The 13,765-nt window shown below is 34.1% G+C and overlaps 1 protein-coding gene across 18 annotated transcripts in view; it reads left to right on the top strand.

Annotated features, from left to right (window-relative positions):
• The window catches only part of MAPK8 (mitogen-activated protein kinase 8), a 93,129-nt gene that overhangs the window by 63,746 nt on the left and 15,618 nt on the right, over nucleotides 1–13,765 (top strand). For 10 of the 18 annotated variants that reach the window (XM_081561870.1, XM_081561925.1, XM_081561860.1 and 7 more), the window contains 5 exons: nucleotides 1,506–1,635; nucleotides 4,745–4,803; nucleotides 4,893–5,031; nucleotides 9,539–9,704; nucleotides 13,455–13,526. In XM_081561870.1, the coding sequence (XP_081417996.1) occupies nucleotides 1,506–1,635; nucleotides 4,745–4,803; nucleotides 4,893–5,031; nucleotides 9,539–9,704; nucleotides 13,455–13,526 (566 nt within the window). Of the gene's footprint in view, nucleotides 1–1,505; nucleotides 1,636–4,744; nucleotides 4,804–4,892; nucleotides 5,032–9,538; nucleotides 9,705–13,029; nucleotides 13,102–13,454; nucleotides 13,527–13,765 lie in introns of all 18 variants that reach the window. The other 8 variants (XM_081561885.1, XM_081561952.1, XM_081561875.1 and 5 more) reach the window with 2 other exon arrangements.

Genomic DNA, 13,765 nt, shown 5'->3' with positions numbered 1-13,765 from the left:
TTCTAAGGCCCACTTGACTTCACCTTCCAGAATTTCTGGCTCTAGGTGAGTGATCACACCATTGTGATTATCTGGATTGTGAAGGTCTTTTTTTGTACAGTTCTTCTGTGTATTCTTGCCACCTCTTCTTAATATCTTCTGCTTCTGTTAGGTCCATACCATTTCTGTCTTTTATTGAGCCCATCTTTGCATAAAATGTTCACTTGGTATTTCTAATTTTCTTGAAGAGATCTCTAGTCTTTCCCATTCTATTGTTTCCCTCTATTCGGAATAGGTTAGAGAATAATTTAGGTTCCAATTAGGTTAGAGAATAATTTTAATCAGTATTATGCTACCTTTGGGCTTCCCTGGTTGCTCAGTGGTAAAAAATCCCCCTGCCAGTACAGGAGATGTGGGTTCTATCCCTGGGTCAGAAAGATCACCTGGACAAGAAAATGGCAGTGCACTCCAATATTCTTGCCTGGGAAATCCCATGGACAGAGAAGCATGACAGGCTACTGTCCATAGGGTTGCAAAGAGTTGGATACACTTAGCAACTAAACAACAACAACAACAAATGCTGATTTTCCAAAAATTACATAAAGAGAGTAAAGAGAAATCGTCTTTTATAGTGGTCCAGGATGAAAAGCATGACCTTATCTCTCAGTCTTCTAGACTCAGCTTTGCTTTCAACCTTCTGGCTGACTTTGGACAAATTAGTTAACCTCTTTGGCCCTATGTCAGGCAGTGATTAATCCAAATGATTTTTAAAATCTCTTTCAATCATACTATTCTATAATTTTTAGGCACTTTACCTTACTTGTGCTTTACTTTCTTTGATCTGTCATTTGTGAAATGTACCATTTGGTCAGTGTACCATTTGGTCAGTGTCATGTGATAGAGAGATAGTGTTATTTTTCCCAGAATTATAGGTTTTTCATTAATAGTTATGATGTGGCTTCTGGTGTCCTGAAATCTAGCATTTATAAATACCTTGATTTTTAATTTCACCTCCAAAACAAATTTTGTGTTTACTTTTATAAAATAATCTTTCATATAGATGCCTTTATATGTATTTTCCTCTTTCTGTGTTCGTTTTGTTGTGTCTAAAGAGGAGGAGGTGATGTACTTATGTAGAATTCTTCAACAAGTGTTTGAGTAGAATTTATGACCACGTGTATTTTTTATCTTGTCTTTCCTTAATGTCGATTTGGGGTGAGGGATTCATTTAGGCTCTAAGGTATATCTATTGGACTTGAATACTCATTAAAGATTTGTGTATTATGTGCCCATTGTATGCTAGATGGATCTTGGATGACCCCCAGTGAACATGCAGTCTCTTTCTTCATAGTTCATTTTTGCTTTTAATCCATTAATATTTTAAGAAACATGTTGAGTACTAAGGGCTGGAAATTGATTTAGTTGCATTTATCTTTGGAGAAAGTGAGAAATCTACATGAATTTTTCATAATTCAGTTTGCAGAGTTTTGATTAAATTTTTGTTGTTTTGAAATTTCTTATTACAGTGCAGCTTATGATGCCATTCTTGAAAGAAATGTTGCAATCAAGAAGCTAAGCCGGCCGTTTCAGAATCAAACTCATGCTAAGCGTGCTTACAGAGAGCTGGTTCTTATGAAATGTGTAAATCACAAAAATGTAAGTGAACATTCAGAAAATTTCTTGTGTAAAATCAAGACTTTTTCATGAATACGTGAATATCAAAATCTTTTAAAATAATAGGTGCTTTAAATTGTTCTTTGGGGTTGAAAGATTGCTTAAAAGTGTATCTGCATTGTGAAATTTTTCTCAACTTTATTAAATATTAGATGCAAAATACTTTATGAAATGAAGATTATATAATTTTCTACTTTTCAAGAGGAATTTTAAACAGGTAGATGTTTTAGAACTTTATGTAGGCTTTATCTCATCTTCTGCTTTTTGTTTTCTGTTAAGCTGACATTTCAGAAAACTGGAACCTTAGCACAGAGATGAATTTGTTCCCATTATTCTTTGACATTGGAACTTTATTTAATAATATTGGATAAAGCAGTTTAGCAGAAACTTTAAAAAATATTTAAATTAAATTAGTAAAACATTCCTAATTCTATTTTCTAATGGTTATAAAAACTTAGACATATGACTTTCACCCTTTTATATTTTTTCATTTTCAAAAATACCTTTCTGAAATCTTCATATATTATATGTCTGGCTGCATTTCTCTAATCTGTTGCTGTTCTTTGTTATTAATGCTATTGTTGTTTCTATTCACAGAAGTAAAGTTTCTCAGTGAATTTTTACATGTTTCTAGTAGTTTTTACTTCTTTCAGAGTGGTCATATACCACCCATTTAATCAGTCCTTGACTTTTGTTTGTCCACTATACAACTGACGTAATTTTCTTCATTTGTCTTTTGGAAAAGCAAGACAGCTATCTATTTTAATCTTTTGTGTATAACAGCTTTATTATGATACAATTCACATACCATACAACTAATCCATTTAATTCATTGGTTTTTAGTATATTCACTGATTTATGTGACTATCACCACAGTAGTTTCTATAACATCTTCATCACCCAGAAAGAAACCCCATTCCTTTGGCTCTCATTCCCCCATCTCCCATCCTCCTCATTTCTGAGAAACCACTGATATCCTTTCTGCCTCTGTATACTTTTCATCTTTGATACCACACTTTTACTCTGGGATTGCCTAGATATTAATGAGAATAGTTTTACTATTTCTCCAAGTCTCCCACTGTGTAGTTCATCTGGTTAGGAGACATGTTAGGAGGCATTCATTTAGAACAATTCGATACTTATTCCTCTGTCTTAAATGAATTTGTTTTACTCTCTCTGATCTGAAAATTATTTTTCAGAATTTTAACACTAAACATGTACTGAACATGTATTTGGATGCCTTCTGTAAGCAAAGCTTTATGCTTAAATGACTAACATGGGTTCTGCCCTCATGAAGTTTATGTCTAGAAAAACATTCTAAGTATAATTGTCAACACATTTCAAAAATATGTGTCAGATATTTTCTTATATGTCAAAATTGTAAGAAGGAGTAAGACGCTGCTGTGAAAGCAAGACTATGCTACAGTGTATTAAGTGCCATGATAACATAGATGTTGTGGGGCCAAAGTAGAATACTCAGCTCTGTCAAGAACTAGGCATTGTCAGACCCTACAAAAGAGGCCTATCTTGAAGATTTAGTAGCGTTTAGTAGGAAAGTGACAAACATAGGGAATAGTATGTTTAAAGGCCTTGATAGTTTTTTAAAAACAGCCTTCTTGCTCAAGTATCAAGTTTAATAGTGGGCTTAGCAAGAGATGAAGTGGGTTGCTGTCCTGTCATGGAGGTCGTTGAATGTACTGCAAGGGAGTTTTAGAAATTTTTTTGGTGACTTTAGATTTTTGAAAAGGTGAGTAATATTATCTTTTTATTACCATATATTATAGACAGTAAAATGGTAGCTGGATTTGCAGAAAACCATTGTTAGGGAACCAAGTGTTAGAAGTTATTACAGCATGAACAGTCTAGATGAGATGTTAGAATCCTCAGCATAGGGAGTGAAAAGAGGTTGAAATTCACCCTGACAATAGTGAATGGATAGCATTCTTTTATTTACTATGATGCAAATGGCTACAGTCCATGGGGTCACAAAGAGTTGGACACAACTGAGCAACTAACACTTTTCACTTTTCAGATATTGAGAAAAAGAGTAAAAAATCACTCTGTGCTTTCTGTTGTAAAAAAGAAGATACTCTGGAAAAGTAAGAGGTTTGGGTTGGAAGGGTAATGAATTCAATTTTATATTATTTTGAGAGACCTCATGTGAAGTAGCAATGAAAATCTGAGACTTATAAACTAAAGAACCTTTAATGAGTTTTTGGAATTATCTACATAGGTTTGGAGGAAAAAAACATACATAGTATCACCCAGGAAAAGGGTACAAATAGAGAAGGGAGGAGGATTGAAAAAGAATAGTGGGAAAGATTGCATGCCTATGGATAAACTGGTGAACTAGATAGGAAATGAGGAAGTCTGGGGAAGTGAAGTTTTATGAAAAACAAGGGGTCAAAAGGGCTGAGGTTATATAAAAGTAATGAGTTGGATAAAAGCTGGCAGAAAGTATTTAAGATTTGCTTACAGATTATGTAGAGGATTGTATAATATAGGTCCATAATAATTGAACGTTCATAAATGGAATGGATTTTCTGGAGCTCTTCTGTTGGTATAGTTTGTGTGTGTGTGTGTAAGACTGTGTTTTTAGAGCAGTTTTAGGTTCACAGCAAAATCTAAAGATAAGTACAGAGATATCCCATATATCCTCTGTCCACATACATGCGTAGCTTCCTGCATTATTAACATCCCCCCACCAGAGTGGTACATTTTTTATAATCAGTGAACCTACATTGACATATACTTACCACCCAGAGTCCAGAGTTTGCATTAGGGTTCACTCTTGGTGTTGTACATTCTGTGGGTTCGGACAAATGTGTAATGATGCATATATCTACTATTATAGTATCATTCAGAGTCTTGTCTCTGCCATTAATATCCTCTGTGCTCTGCTTCTCTCCCTGCCCCCAACCCTGGCCATAAAGGTTTAATATATAAAATAAGGCAATTACTTAAGCTTAGAACATAAGACTTGAAAAACTACACTGAGGGTGGCTTTTTTTTAATCCATGTATTTGCAGTTTCCAAATGAAAATAGTGTTAAGGAATTTCTAATTTTTCTATTTCTCTGCTTTTGCCACAGATAATTGGCCTTTTGAATGTTTTTACACCACAGAAATCCCTAGAAGAATTTCAAGATGTGTAAGTGTAATAATTAAAAGTTTGTTAATACATATTATTCTTTGATTGTCACTGCATACTTTAGCTGTTATCTTTTTTTGCCCATAAAGTTACATAGTTATGGAGCTCATGGATGCAAATCTTTGTCAAGTGATTCAGATGGAACTAGATCATGAAAGAATGTCCTACCTTCTCTATCAGATGCTGTGTGGAATCAAGCACCTTCACTCTGCTGGAATTATTCATCGGGTTAGTAGAAAAAACTGTCATATCTTTTTTTAATCATTGAAGTTAAATTGATGTAACATAAAATTCACATTGTTTCCAAGTGTGCAGTTCAGTGATATTTAGTGCATTCACAACATTGTGCAACCACTACCGATACCAAATTTCACAATGTTTTCATTGCTCCAAAAGAAAACTACCTACCCCTGGTAGTCATCCCTTCTCTCCCCAACCCCTGGCATATACCAGTCTGCTCTCGGTGTCCATGGATTTACCTCTTCTGGATATTTCATATAAGTAGAATCATACAATATATGACCTTTTTGTCTGGTTTCTTTAACTTAGCATAATGTTTTCAATTTCACCCATGTTAAAGTGTATATCAGTAGTTCAGTCCTTTTTATGACTGATGAATATTCTGTTGTATATATTTACCACATTTTGTTTATCCGTTCATCCATTAATGGACATCTGGGTTATTTCCACCTGTTAGCTTTTAGTGCTGTTAAAAACATTAAGGTAGACGTATTTGAGTTCCTGTTTTTAGTTCTTTTGGGTATCTACCTGGGAGTTTTATTGCTGGGTCTTATTTAACTTTCTGAAGAACCAGCAAATTGTTTTCCACAGTGAGTACACACCATTTTACATTTCCCAATGGTACACAAAAATTCCAATTTCCCCAAATCTTTACTGATTCCTAATGACTTTTTCATTCTAGCCCTCCTAGTGAGTATGAAGTGGTATCTCGTTGTGGTTTTAACTTACATTTCTCTAATGACATTAAACATCTTTTCATGGTTGTTGTGTATTTGTATATCTTCTTGGAAGAAATATGTATTGAAGCCCTTTGCCCATTTTTTAATTGAGTTGTTTTTCTTTTTGTTGTTGAGTTATCAGGGTTCTTTATATATTCTGAATACTATCCTTATCAGATGAGTAATTTGTAAATATTTTCTCCTATTTTTGTATGTTGTCTTTTCACTCTCTTGATCTCTTTTGATATGCAAACATTTTAACTTTCATTAAAATCAGTTTATGTTTTCTTTGGTTGTTTGTACTTTTAGTGTCGTGTGTAAGAATTCATTGTTGAATTCGAGGTCATAAAGATTTACTCTTAGTTTTTCATCAGTAGTTGTAGCTCTTACGTTTAGGTCGTTGACCCATTTTGAGTTAATTTTTGTATATGGTATGAGATAAGGTGCTAATAACTTCATTCTTTTGCTTGTGGAAATCCAGTTATCCTAGCACCATTTATTAAAAGAGACTGTTGTTTTCTCATTGAATGATTTTGGCATCCTTGTTGAAATTCAGTTGGCTATAGACATATGGTTTTATTTCTGGACTCTCAGTTCTCAATTCAATTGGTCTTTGTGTCTATGCTTTTACCAGTACCACTTTATTTTGAGCACTGTAGCTTTGTAGTAAATTTTGAAATGGGGTAGTATGAGTCCATCAACTTTATTCTTTCTCAATATCATTTTGACTGTTCAAGGCTCCTTGTGATTCCATATGAATTTTGAGTATCAGCTTTTCCATTTCTGCTGAAAAGGCCATTGGAATTGTAATAATAATGATTTCATTGACTCTGTAGCTTGCTTGGGTAGTTTTGCTGTCTTAACTATATTTAGTATTCCAATTCATAAATATAGGATGTCTTTCCATTTACTTAGGTTGTGTTAGTCTATTTTGTGTACCATAACAAAACAGCACGGACTAGGTGGCCCAAACAAGAGAAATTTATTTTCTCACAGTTTTTGGAGGTTAGAAGTCCAGGACCAACATGCAAGTAAATTCCGTTTCTAGTGAGATCTCTCTTCCTGATGTGGAGGTAGCCAGCCGCCTTCTTGCTGTGTCTTTATATGCCCTTTCTTCCGTGCTTGTAAGAAGAGAGAGCAAACTCTGGTGTCTCTTTCTCTTTTCTTATAGGGACACCAGTTTTTTTGTATTGAGCCCAACCCTTATGAGATGTCATAAGGGTTTAACCTTAATTTCCTCTATAAGGGCCCTGTCTCCAGATACAGTCACATTAAGGGTTAGGACTTCAACGTTTGCACTTGATTGGGGGGAATGCAATGTAGTCTGTGACGGATCTTCTATGTTTTACAGTTTTCAGTGTGCAAGTCTTTTCACGAACTTAGTTAAAATTTTTTCCTAGGTATCTTATTCTTTTGGAAACTATTATAAATGGAGTTATTTTCTTAATTTCTCTTTCAGATTGTCCACTGCTAGTGTATAAGAAACTGGCCCTTCTATTCTTAGTTCCCACTCACAGCCCATTGACTAGAATTAATCACAGGCTGGAAAAATGTGGTAGAGAAGATGGAATATTAAGTTAGTCCACTATTTCTGTCACACATTCATACAAGTTCAATAATTCTTCAGAGATATAGATAGCAGTGCTACTAAATATCTGTAGAAAGGTACATATTGATGTGTGTGCGTGTTTCCTCAGTCGCTTAGTTGTGTCCAACTCTTTGCCACCCCATGGACTGGAGCCCGCCAGGCTCCTCTATCCATGGAATTTTCCAGGCAAGAATACTGGAGTGGATTGCCATTTCCTACTCCAGGGGAATCTTCCTGACCCAGGGATTGAACCTGCATCTCCTGCATTGGCAGGTGTATTCTTTATTACTGTGCCACTAGGAAGCCCACACATATTGATATACAAGGATGAATTTCAGATGATATTCTTTTTTGAAAGTTTCTTTCCCTTAACAAAAAATGACTATTTGAAAAATTTTTTATTTTGTTCTTAATTCTTCCAAAGTAAAGTGTTTAAGGTTGAAATCTTATTCCTAGGCTAGAATGCAGTGCTACAATGAGCCATTAAATCATTAACCAACATGATAGACGTTGAAATAGCATCAAAGCTCATAATATTTATTTTTGAACATGCAGTGTTTCTTTGCTGAGATATTGCATTTTAGAAATAATGACCACGTATTTATAGGATAGCAATAATAAAAATGTTCTTCTGTTCCAGTAAGCCTGTTGATATTTATTTTTAATTTGATAAAATCTATAGATGACATGACAAACCTAGACAGCATATTAAAAAAGCAGAGGCATTACTTTGCTGACAAAGGTCCATCTAGTCAGAGCTATGGTTTTTCCCATAGTCATGTACAGATGTGACAGTTGGTCCATAAGAAGGCTGAGCACTGAATTGTGGTGCTATGGAGAAGACTCTTGAGAGTCCCTTGGACTGCAGGGAGATCAGACCAGTTAGTCATAAAGGAGATCAGCCCTGAATATTTATTGAAAGGACTGTTGCTGAAGCTGTAACTCCAACACTTTGGCCACCTGATGCCAAGAGCTAGCTCATTGGAAGAGATCCTGGTGCTGGGAAAGATTGAAGGCAAAGGAGAAGGGAGCAGCAGAGGATGAGATAAGTTAGATAGCAACACCAACTCAGTGGACATCAATTTGAGCAAAGTCTGGGAGATAGTGGAGGACACAGGAACCTGGCATGCCATAGTCCATAGGGTTGCAAAGAGTCAGACACAACTTAGCAACTGAACACCAACAACAAATAGGTGACATATCTTCTAAATCCATCTATCATTGCCTATCAAAATAGGCTAAAGACAGTATACATATTTTGCTGGATATAGACATTGCAAGAGTAATTAATCATTATTTTTCAGGCCAGTTTTCTGTACCGTTAATCATTAATATTCAATATATGTGAATTATAGGCCTGCTTTTTTTGGTCTCTCTGTTCATAATAGGATTCATGGTAGCTAAAAGGCAAGATGGGTTGAATTTGAAGCCTTGAGTATTTATGCTGCTGCCTTTTTATGATCGTAGCATAGAATTCCTTGAGGTTGGGTTCACATGGGGGGTTCTTCACAGACGTTACTTGGTAGCATCAGCAGCAAGTAATTTTATGGCTTAGTGTCACCAGGACAGTGGTGTCCTACCTCTATGGGCAGTCAAAAGTTGTATGAACAAATTTGTATGACTTTGGGTGAGAAATCTGTGAAGGGAAAACTGATAATGATTACTTTGGTCCTTCAGAGTTGAACATCTGCCTATTTGAAAAGTCAAATGACGTGTGATTGAGTTGACATAGAATGGCCTATTGTTGATATATAATACCTATTTAAAGCCTATTGTGATTTTAAAATGAGAATTTTAAAAGCTAGTAATTTAGTGTACAAGTGAATACAAATGCTAACTTATGATTCTGTCTTTATTTAACCATAAAAGTTCTTACATGAGCTTTGAGATGCCATTCCAAATCGCTTTTACACTCCTTGTTTGAAAGTTTCTAGCTAATCATATTTTCTAGCAAATAAAACATTACTAATTTCTAATAACTACTGTATGTATTTGTAAATTAAAAATGCCATCAAGCTAGTTTCTCAGATTTGCCTATTATGATGAATCTGTGCAGTAGTAACAATTACAGTGAGAAAAATGAACAATTAGCATGAATTGTTTTATAAGTGATCTCATTCATAACATGTGGACTGCAAAATATTTGTTTATATCATAGCAGTCATTTTTTGTATTTTTATTTTTGAAGGACTTAAAGCCCAGTAATATAGTAGTAAAATCAGACTGCACTTTGAAGATTCTTGACTTTGGACTGGCCAGGACTGCAGGAACTAGTTTTATGATGACACCTTACGTAGTGACTCGCTACTACAGAGCACCTGAGGTCATCCTAGGGATGGGCTACAAAGAAAACGGTCAGCAAACACTATTTACTTGAAATTCTGTTCAGATTTATTTGCTTTTGTTTATCAGATTTCTTATGTAAATACTTAAATTGAAATGCATAAAGAAAATTATCGCTGTTTGAAATGTTTATCAAGAGTTTGGAAGTAACTACAAAATTTGTCATAAATGTTTGGAAAAATTTGGGGCCCCTGTTTATTTAAATACAAATACATAATCATCAATATAACCATTGGATAAAGAATTTGTTACCATGGCCCCTGTAACATAATACATATATGGAATACATACCATTTTCTTGCCTGTAATGTGAAAATGAGCATTCTAACATGGGCTCAAGGAAGTATATAGTGGACCCATATCTTTAGTGGTGATCTTAGTTTACATTAATGATGTTTGCACATATTTCCTGTCCCATGGCATTAAAGTTAATAGCAGTAGCACTTAGTGCAAACTTTAAGAGCTACAATAAGGCTGTTCTGCAAAGCTGATGGATAATTAATTTAAGGTTACCTTTCAGAAGAAATGATATTTCATCAAAGCCCTTGTGTCCAGCCTTAAAGAAATGGCATTATTATGTGTGAATATAGCCAGTTACATAAATTAACACTAGAATTAGGTTGAAGAAAATGATCAGGCATGTAGTTCATGAATTTTTAAAAAATGTTATACATACACATATTTATACCTAAGAAATTTTGCTGAATCTCAGTCATTTGGAAGACGAATAAGTCTACACAGGATTTTATTGACTTTAACTTTTTAAATGTGATAATTCAAAATACTTCATAAAGTAGGACCTAGACATTTTTTCTAGCAAAAGACTGAAACAGCAGTTCACTCTGAATCAGGAAACTGTATCAAATCAGTTTTGAGGATTCTTTTTTTCTAAAAAAGATAACTTTGAAGTGAGGATTTTAGCTTAATATTCGTATCTGAGCTAGTTAAAAACACTTTAAACATTTATTATCAGTATTATTCTTGTGTTCTTAAATAAACATGCTATTCTGTTGTCTTACTCTTTACCTAAAATTGTCTTATACCCTGTAAAATCCAGTGAGTTAGGTTTAGTATTAGACTACTCTCTCTTTTTTTGGAGAATTACTATTTCAAATGACAACATGATCATTGTTTTTGTATTTGCTGTAAAACCATTGATTGTCATAAATAATGTGCAGTGTGTCACTTTGTCTTGGAATTGTGATCTTAGGCGCTCCCTAGTAGAAATTAGCACCAAGATAAACTATCATGTAAAGAGTTGGCATACTTTCCTTTCTTAGATAAAAATTATATAGATCTACTTTATTGCGTTCTTTTTTTTGGCTCCAGGAAACTGAGTCAAATATACTGCTCAATATTGATAACTACATTAGCCAGCAAGGTTAAACAAATAAGGACTTCCACCTTATAGTGACACCTCTTACCCATCCTACACCTGTTTTAACAACTTTGTTTTATATATATGTCTTTTATTGCAAGCTACCCTCAAAGCTTTTTGGAAAGTGTGAGATAATGGGATATATTTAAACTGCCAAATAGATTAAGCAGTTTAGACCTGTAAAGCTCTTTTTATGTTTGAATCAGGCTTTTCATATTCTGAGGAAAGTCTTCATTAGCCCAGACAATGCTTGCAATAGCCTCTGGTGCTTGCAGCTTTTGAAATGTTTTAAAATATGTTTTTCTCAAGGTTATGTACATAGTTTTTCTCAAGGTTATGTTCATAGATTGTGTCCTAGATATTTAACTAAAGCTTGCTATTCTCTATAAAATCCACAAGGAGAAACTGTTGTAATAGATGTTTGCCAAAAATGAAAACCCTGGAAAAAAATTTTCTCTGAATTGATAGGGGAATATTAACTTTCCTTCTAAAATTTTATCCTTGGAAGTTGAGTTATGCCATAGATACAAAAAGATTTGTATGTATTCCAATGTGAAATTTTAGAGAAACTTGAGTTCCATAGGATTTCCAAAATTCCTAAATATAGCTCCTAAAATTCTGTAATGAACTAATAGTCTCCTTATGAGTATATTAGAAACTACATATTTTAAGTTCCCAAGTCGTTCTGCATGGTTAAAGGTACATCTCTAACATCTATTCCTGCCCTTTTATTCTTTTGCTGTTAAAAGAATTGAAGTCTTCAGACTTCAAAAACAAATACAAGTTTCTAAAACTTTCCCTTCAAATTGCTCATTCTTCCCCCTCTTGTATTAAACTGTAATCACCTACTCTTTTTATCTGTTTTCAAACCCAAAGATATAAAGTGTCAGGGTATGTGATTAGTTTTAATGAAATAGGTGGAGATCCTCAAATTGCTTATTTCTGTGTCTGGCGCATTCTTTTGAACTTCGATTGGAACTCTCATTTAAAATTAACAAACGTCACAGGATTTCCCTGGTGGTCCAGTGGTTAAGACTCGTACTTCTACCACAGGGGATGCAGGTTCAATCCCTGGTCATCCTGTTTGGCCAAAATAAATAAATAAAGTTGGCAAGGGTCAGTAAGTCTAGTAGGAGACTCTGTAGATAACAAATTTGTGGGAGCTTTCATAACTGTGTTCAGCCGAAACCATCTTCTTAAACCAAAAGTGGTTTAGTTCTATAAGTTTAAAACACTTTAGGTGGAAAACATGAAATATACTTTTTTGCTGTGTTTTCTTGATTATTTGTTCATTCTCTATGTACTTGTTCCTTTTGGGATAGTAGAGTAAATGCAATATGGTGTTGCCAAGAAGACAAATGATTTTCTATTCAGAGTAAACATAGCACTTCTCAAAACAAATTTATGAACTCCAGCTTGAAAATTTCTGAAGACCTTTAGGTTAACTTTTTAACTGTAATTATTCATAGAAACATTATTTCTGTTAAATATTTTAATACGCTAGACTATGTCTGCTCATGCTTTTTTCTTTTATTTTACTTAAAGAGAGAGTATAATGCACAGTTGAACCTCCAAGTAGTATCAAGATTTTATTTTCTAAATTTTGGTACCTCATGTACATTTTCAGCCTTATTTATAAGTTTGCGTTGGTTCTTTTTCATATTTTATAAGTAAATTTTCAGGGGCAAACTATAGGTTTTAAAATCATGTGATTTCTGTGCATAGCTCTCACTTTAAATTAGATATGTAGCTAAAATGCTACACTTCACATTTGCTTTTGTGAATCAAAGCCTTTTGAAAAATATTTTATGTTTTAAATTTTCCATTAGCTAAAATTAAAGTCACTTTTTTCTTTCTGTGATGTTTTGCAGTTTTTATATAATGCAGTCATATTATGCTTCTTTGATTTTAATGACCTTTTGCTTTGCTTTTCCTTCTTTTGTGCTGCAAACATATAGTGGATTTATGGTCTGTGGGGTGCATTATGGGAGAAATGGTTTGCCACAAAATCCTCTTTCCAGGAAGGGACTGTATCCTTGTGCTGCTGCAGCAGTTTGATTAGTTAGGTGATGAACTTCCTTATGTTCTCTAATGAAAATGAATATAGTGTACATTCATACATGTGGGTTTTTTTAAAACAGACATAAAGTTTGTGGCTGTTATAGTTCAAAAATTTCTGTAATGTTTGTAGGCTGCATTTGGCAGTAGGACATACAGTCTCTGCTGGTAGTTAGAGCACATTCACTGTCACTCATTTTTATTTTATACTGCTTTCTTTAATTTTGAAGTATACATGGTGTGCGTGATTTTTTTTTTAATGTTTATATATTTTTTTTATTTTAACCAAAATCTTTATGTTAATGTCATTGCATTTTGTTTTCAGTTGACATTTGGTCAGTTGGGTGCATCATGGGAGAAATGATCAAAGGTGGTGTTTTGTTCCCAGGTACAGATCGTATCCTTATCTTTGGCCTAAAATGTAGTTTCTTAAGGTCAAATGTATGACAACACTTCAGCTTGATCAGGTATAATGTATTTTGTCTCTCCCTAATAAGAAAGTATTGTTAAATTACTCTTGCAAAATACCACCTGCTATTTGACATAGACTTTCCTTTCCCTCATTGGTTGTCTCATTTGTTAATTCTGAAAACTACTCAAGTTAATTATGCACAATTACTTGTTGGCTTTGAGTTG

Source organism: Giraffa tippelskirchi, chromosome 2 (assembly GCF_054371585.1).
Source record: "Giraffa tippelskirchi isolate mGirTip1 chromosome 2, T2T-mGirTip1v1.2.pri, whole genome shotgun sequence".
NCBI classification, from domain to species: domain Eukaryota; kingdom Metazoa; phylum Chordata; class Mammalia; order Artiodactyla; family Giraffidae; genus Giraffa; species Giraffa tippelskirchi.
Note: the sequence above shows the minus strand (reverse complement) of the source record. Positions and strands in the feature narration are given on the sequence as shown.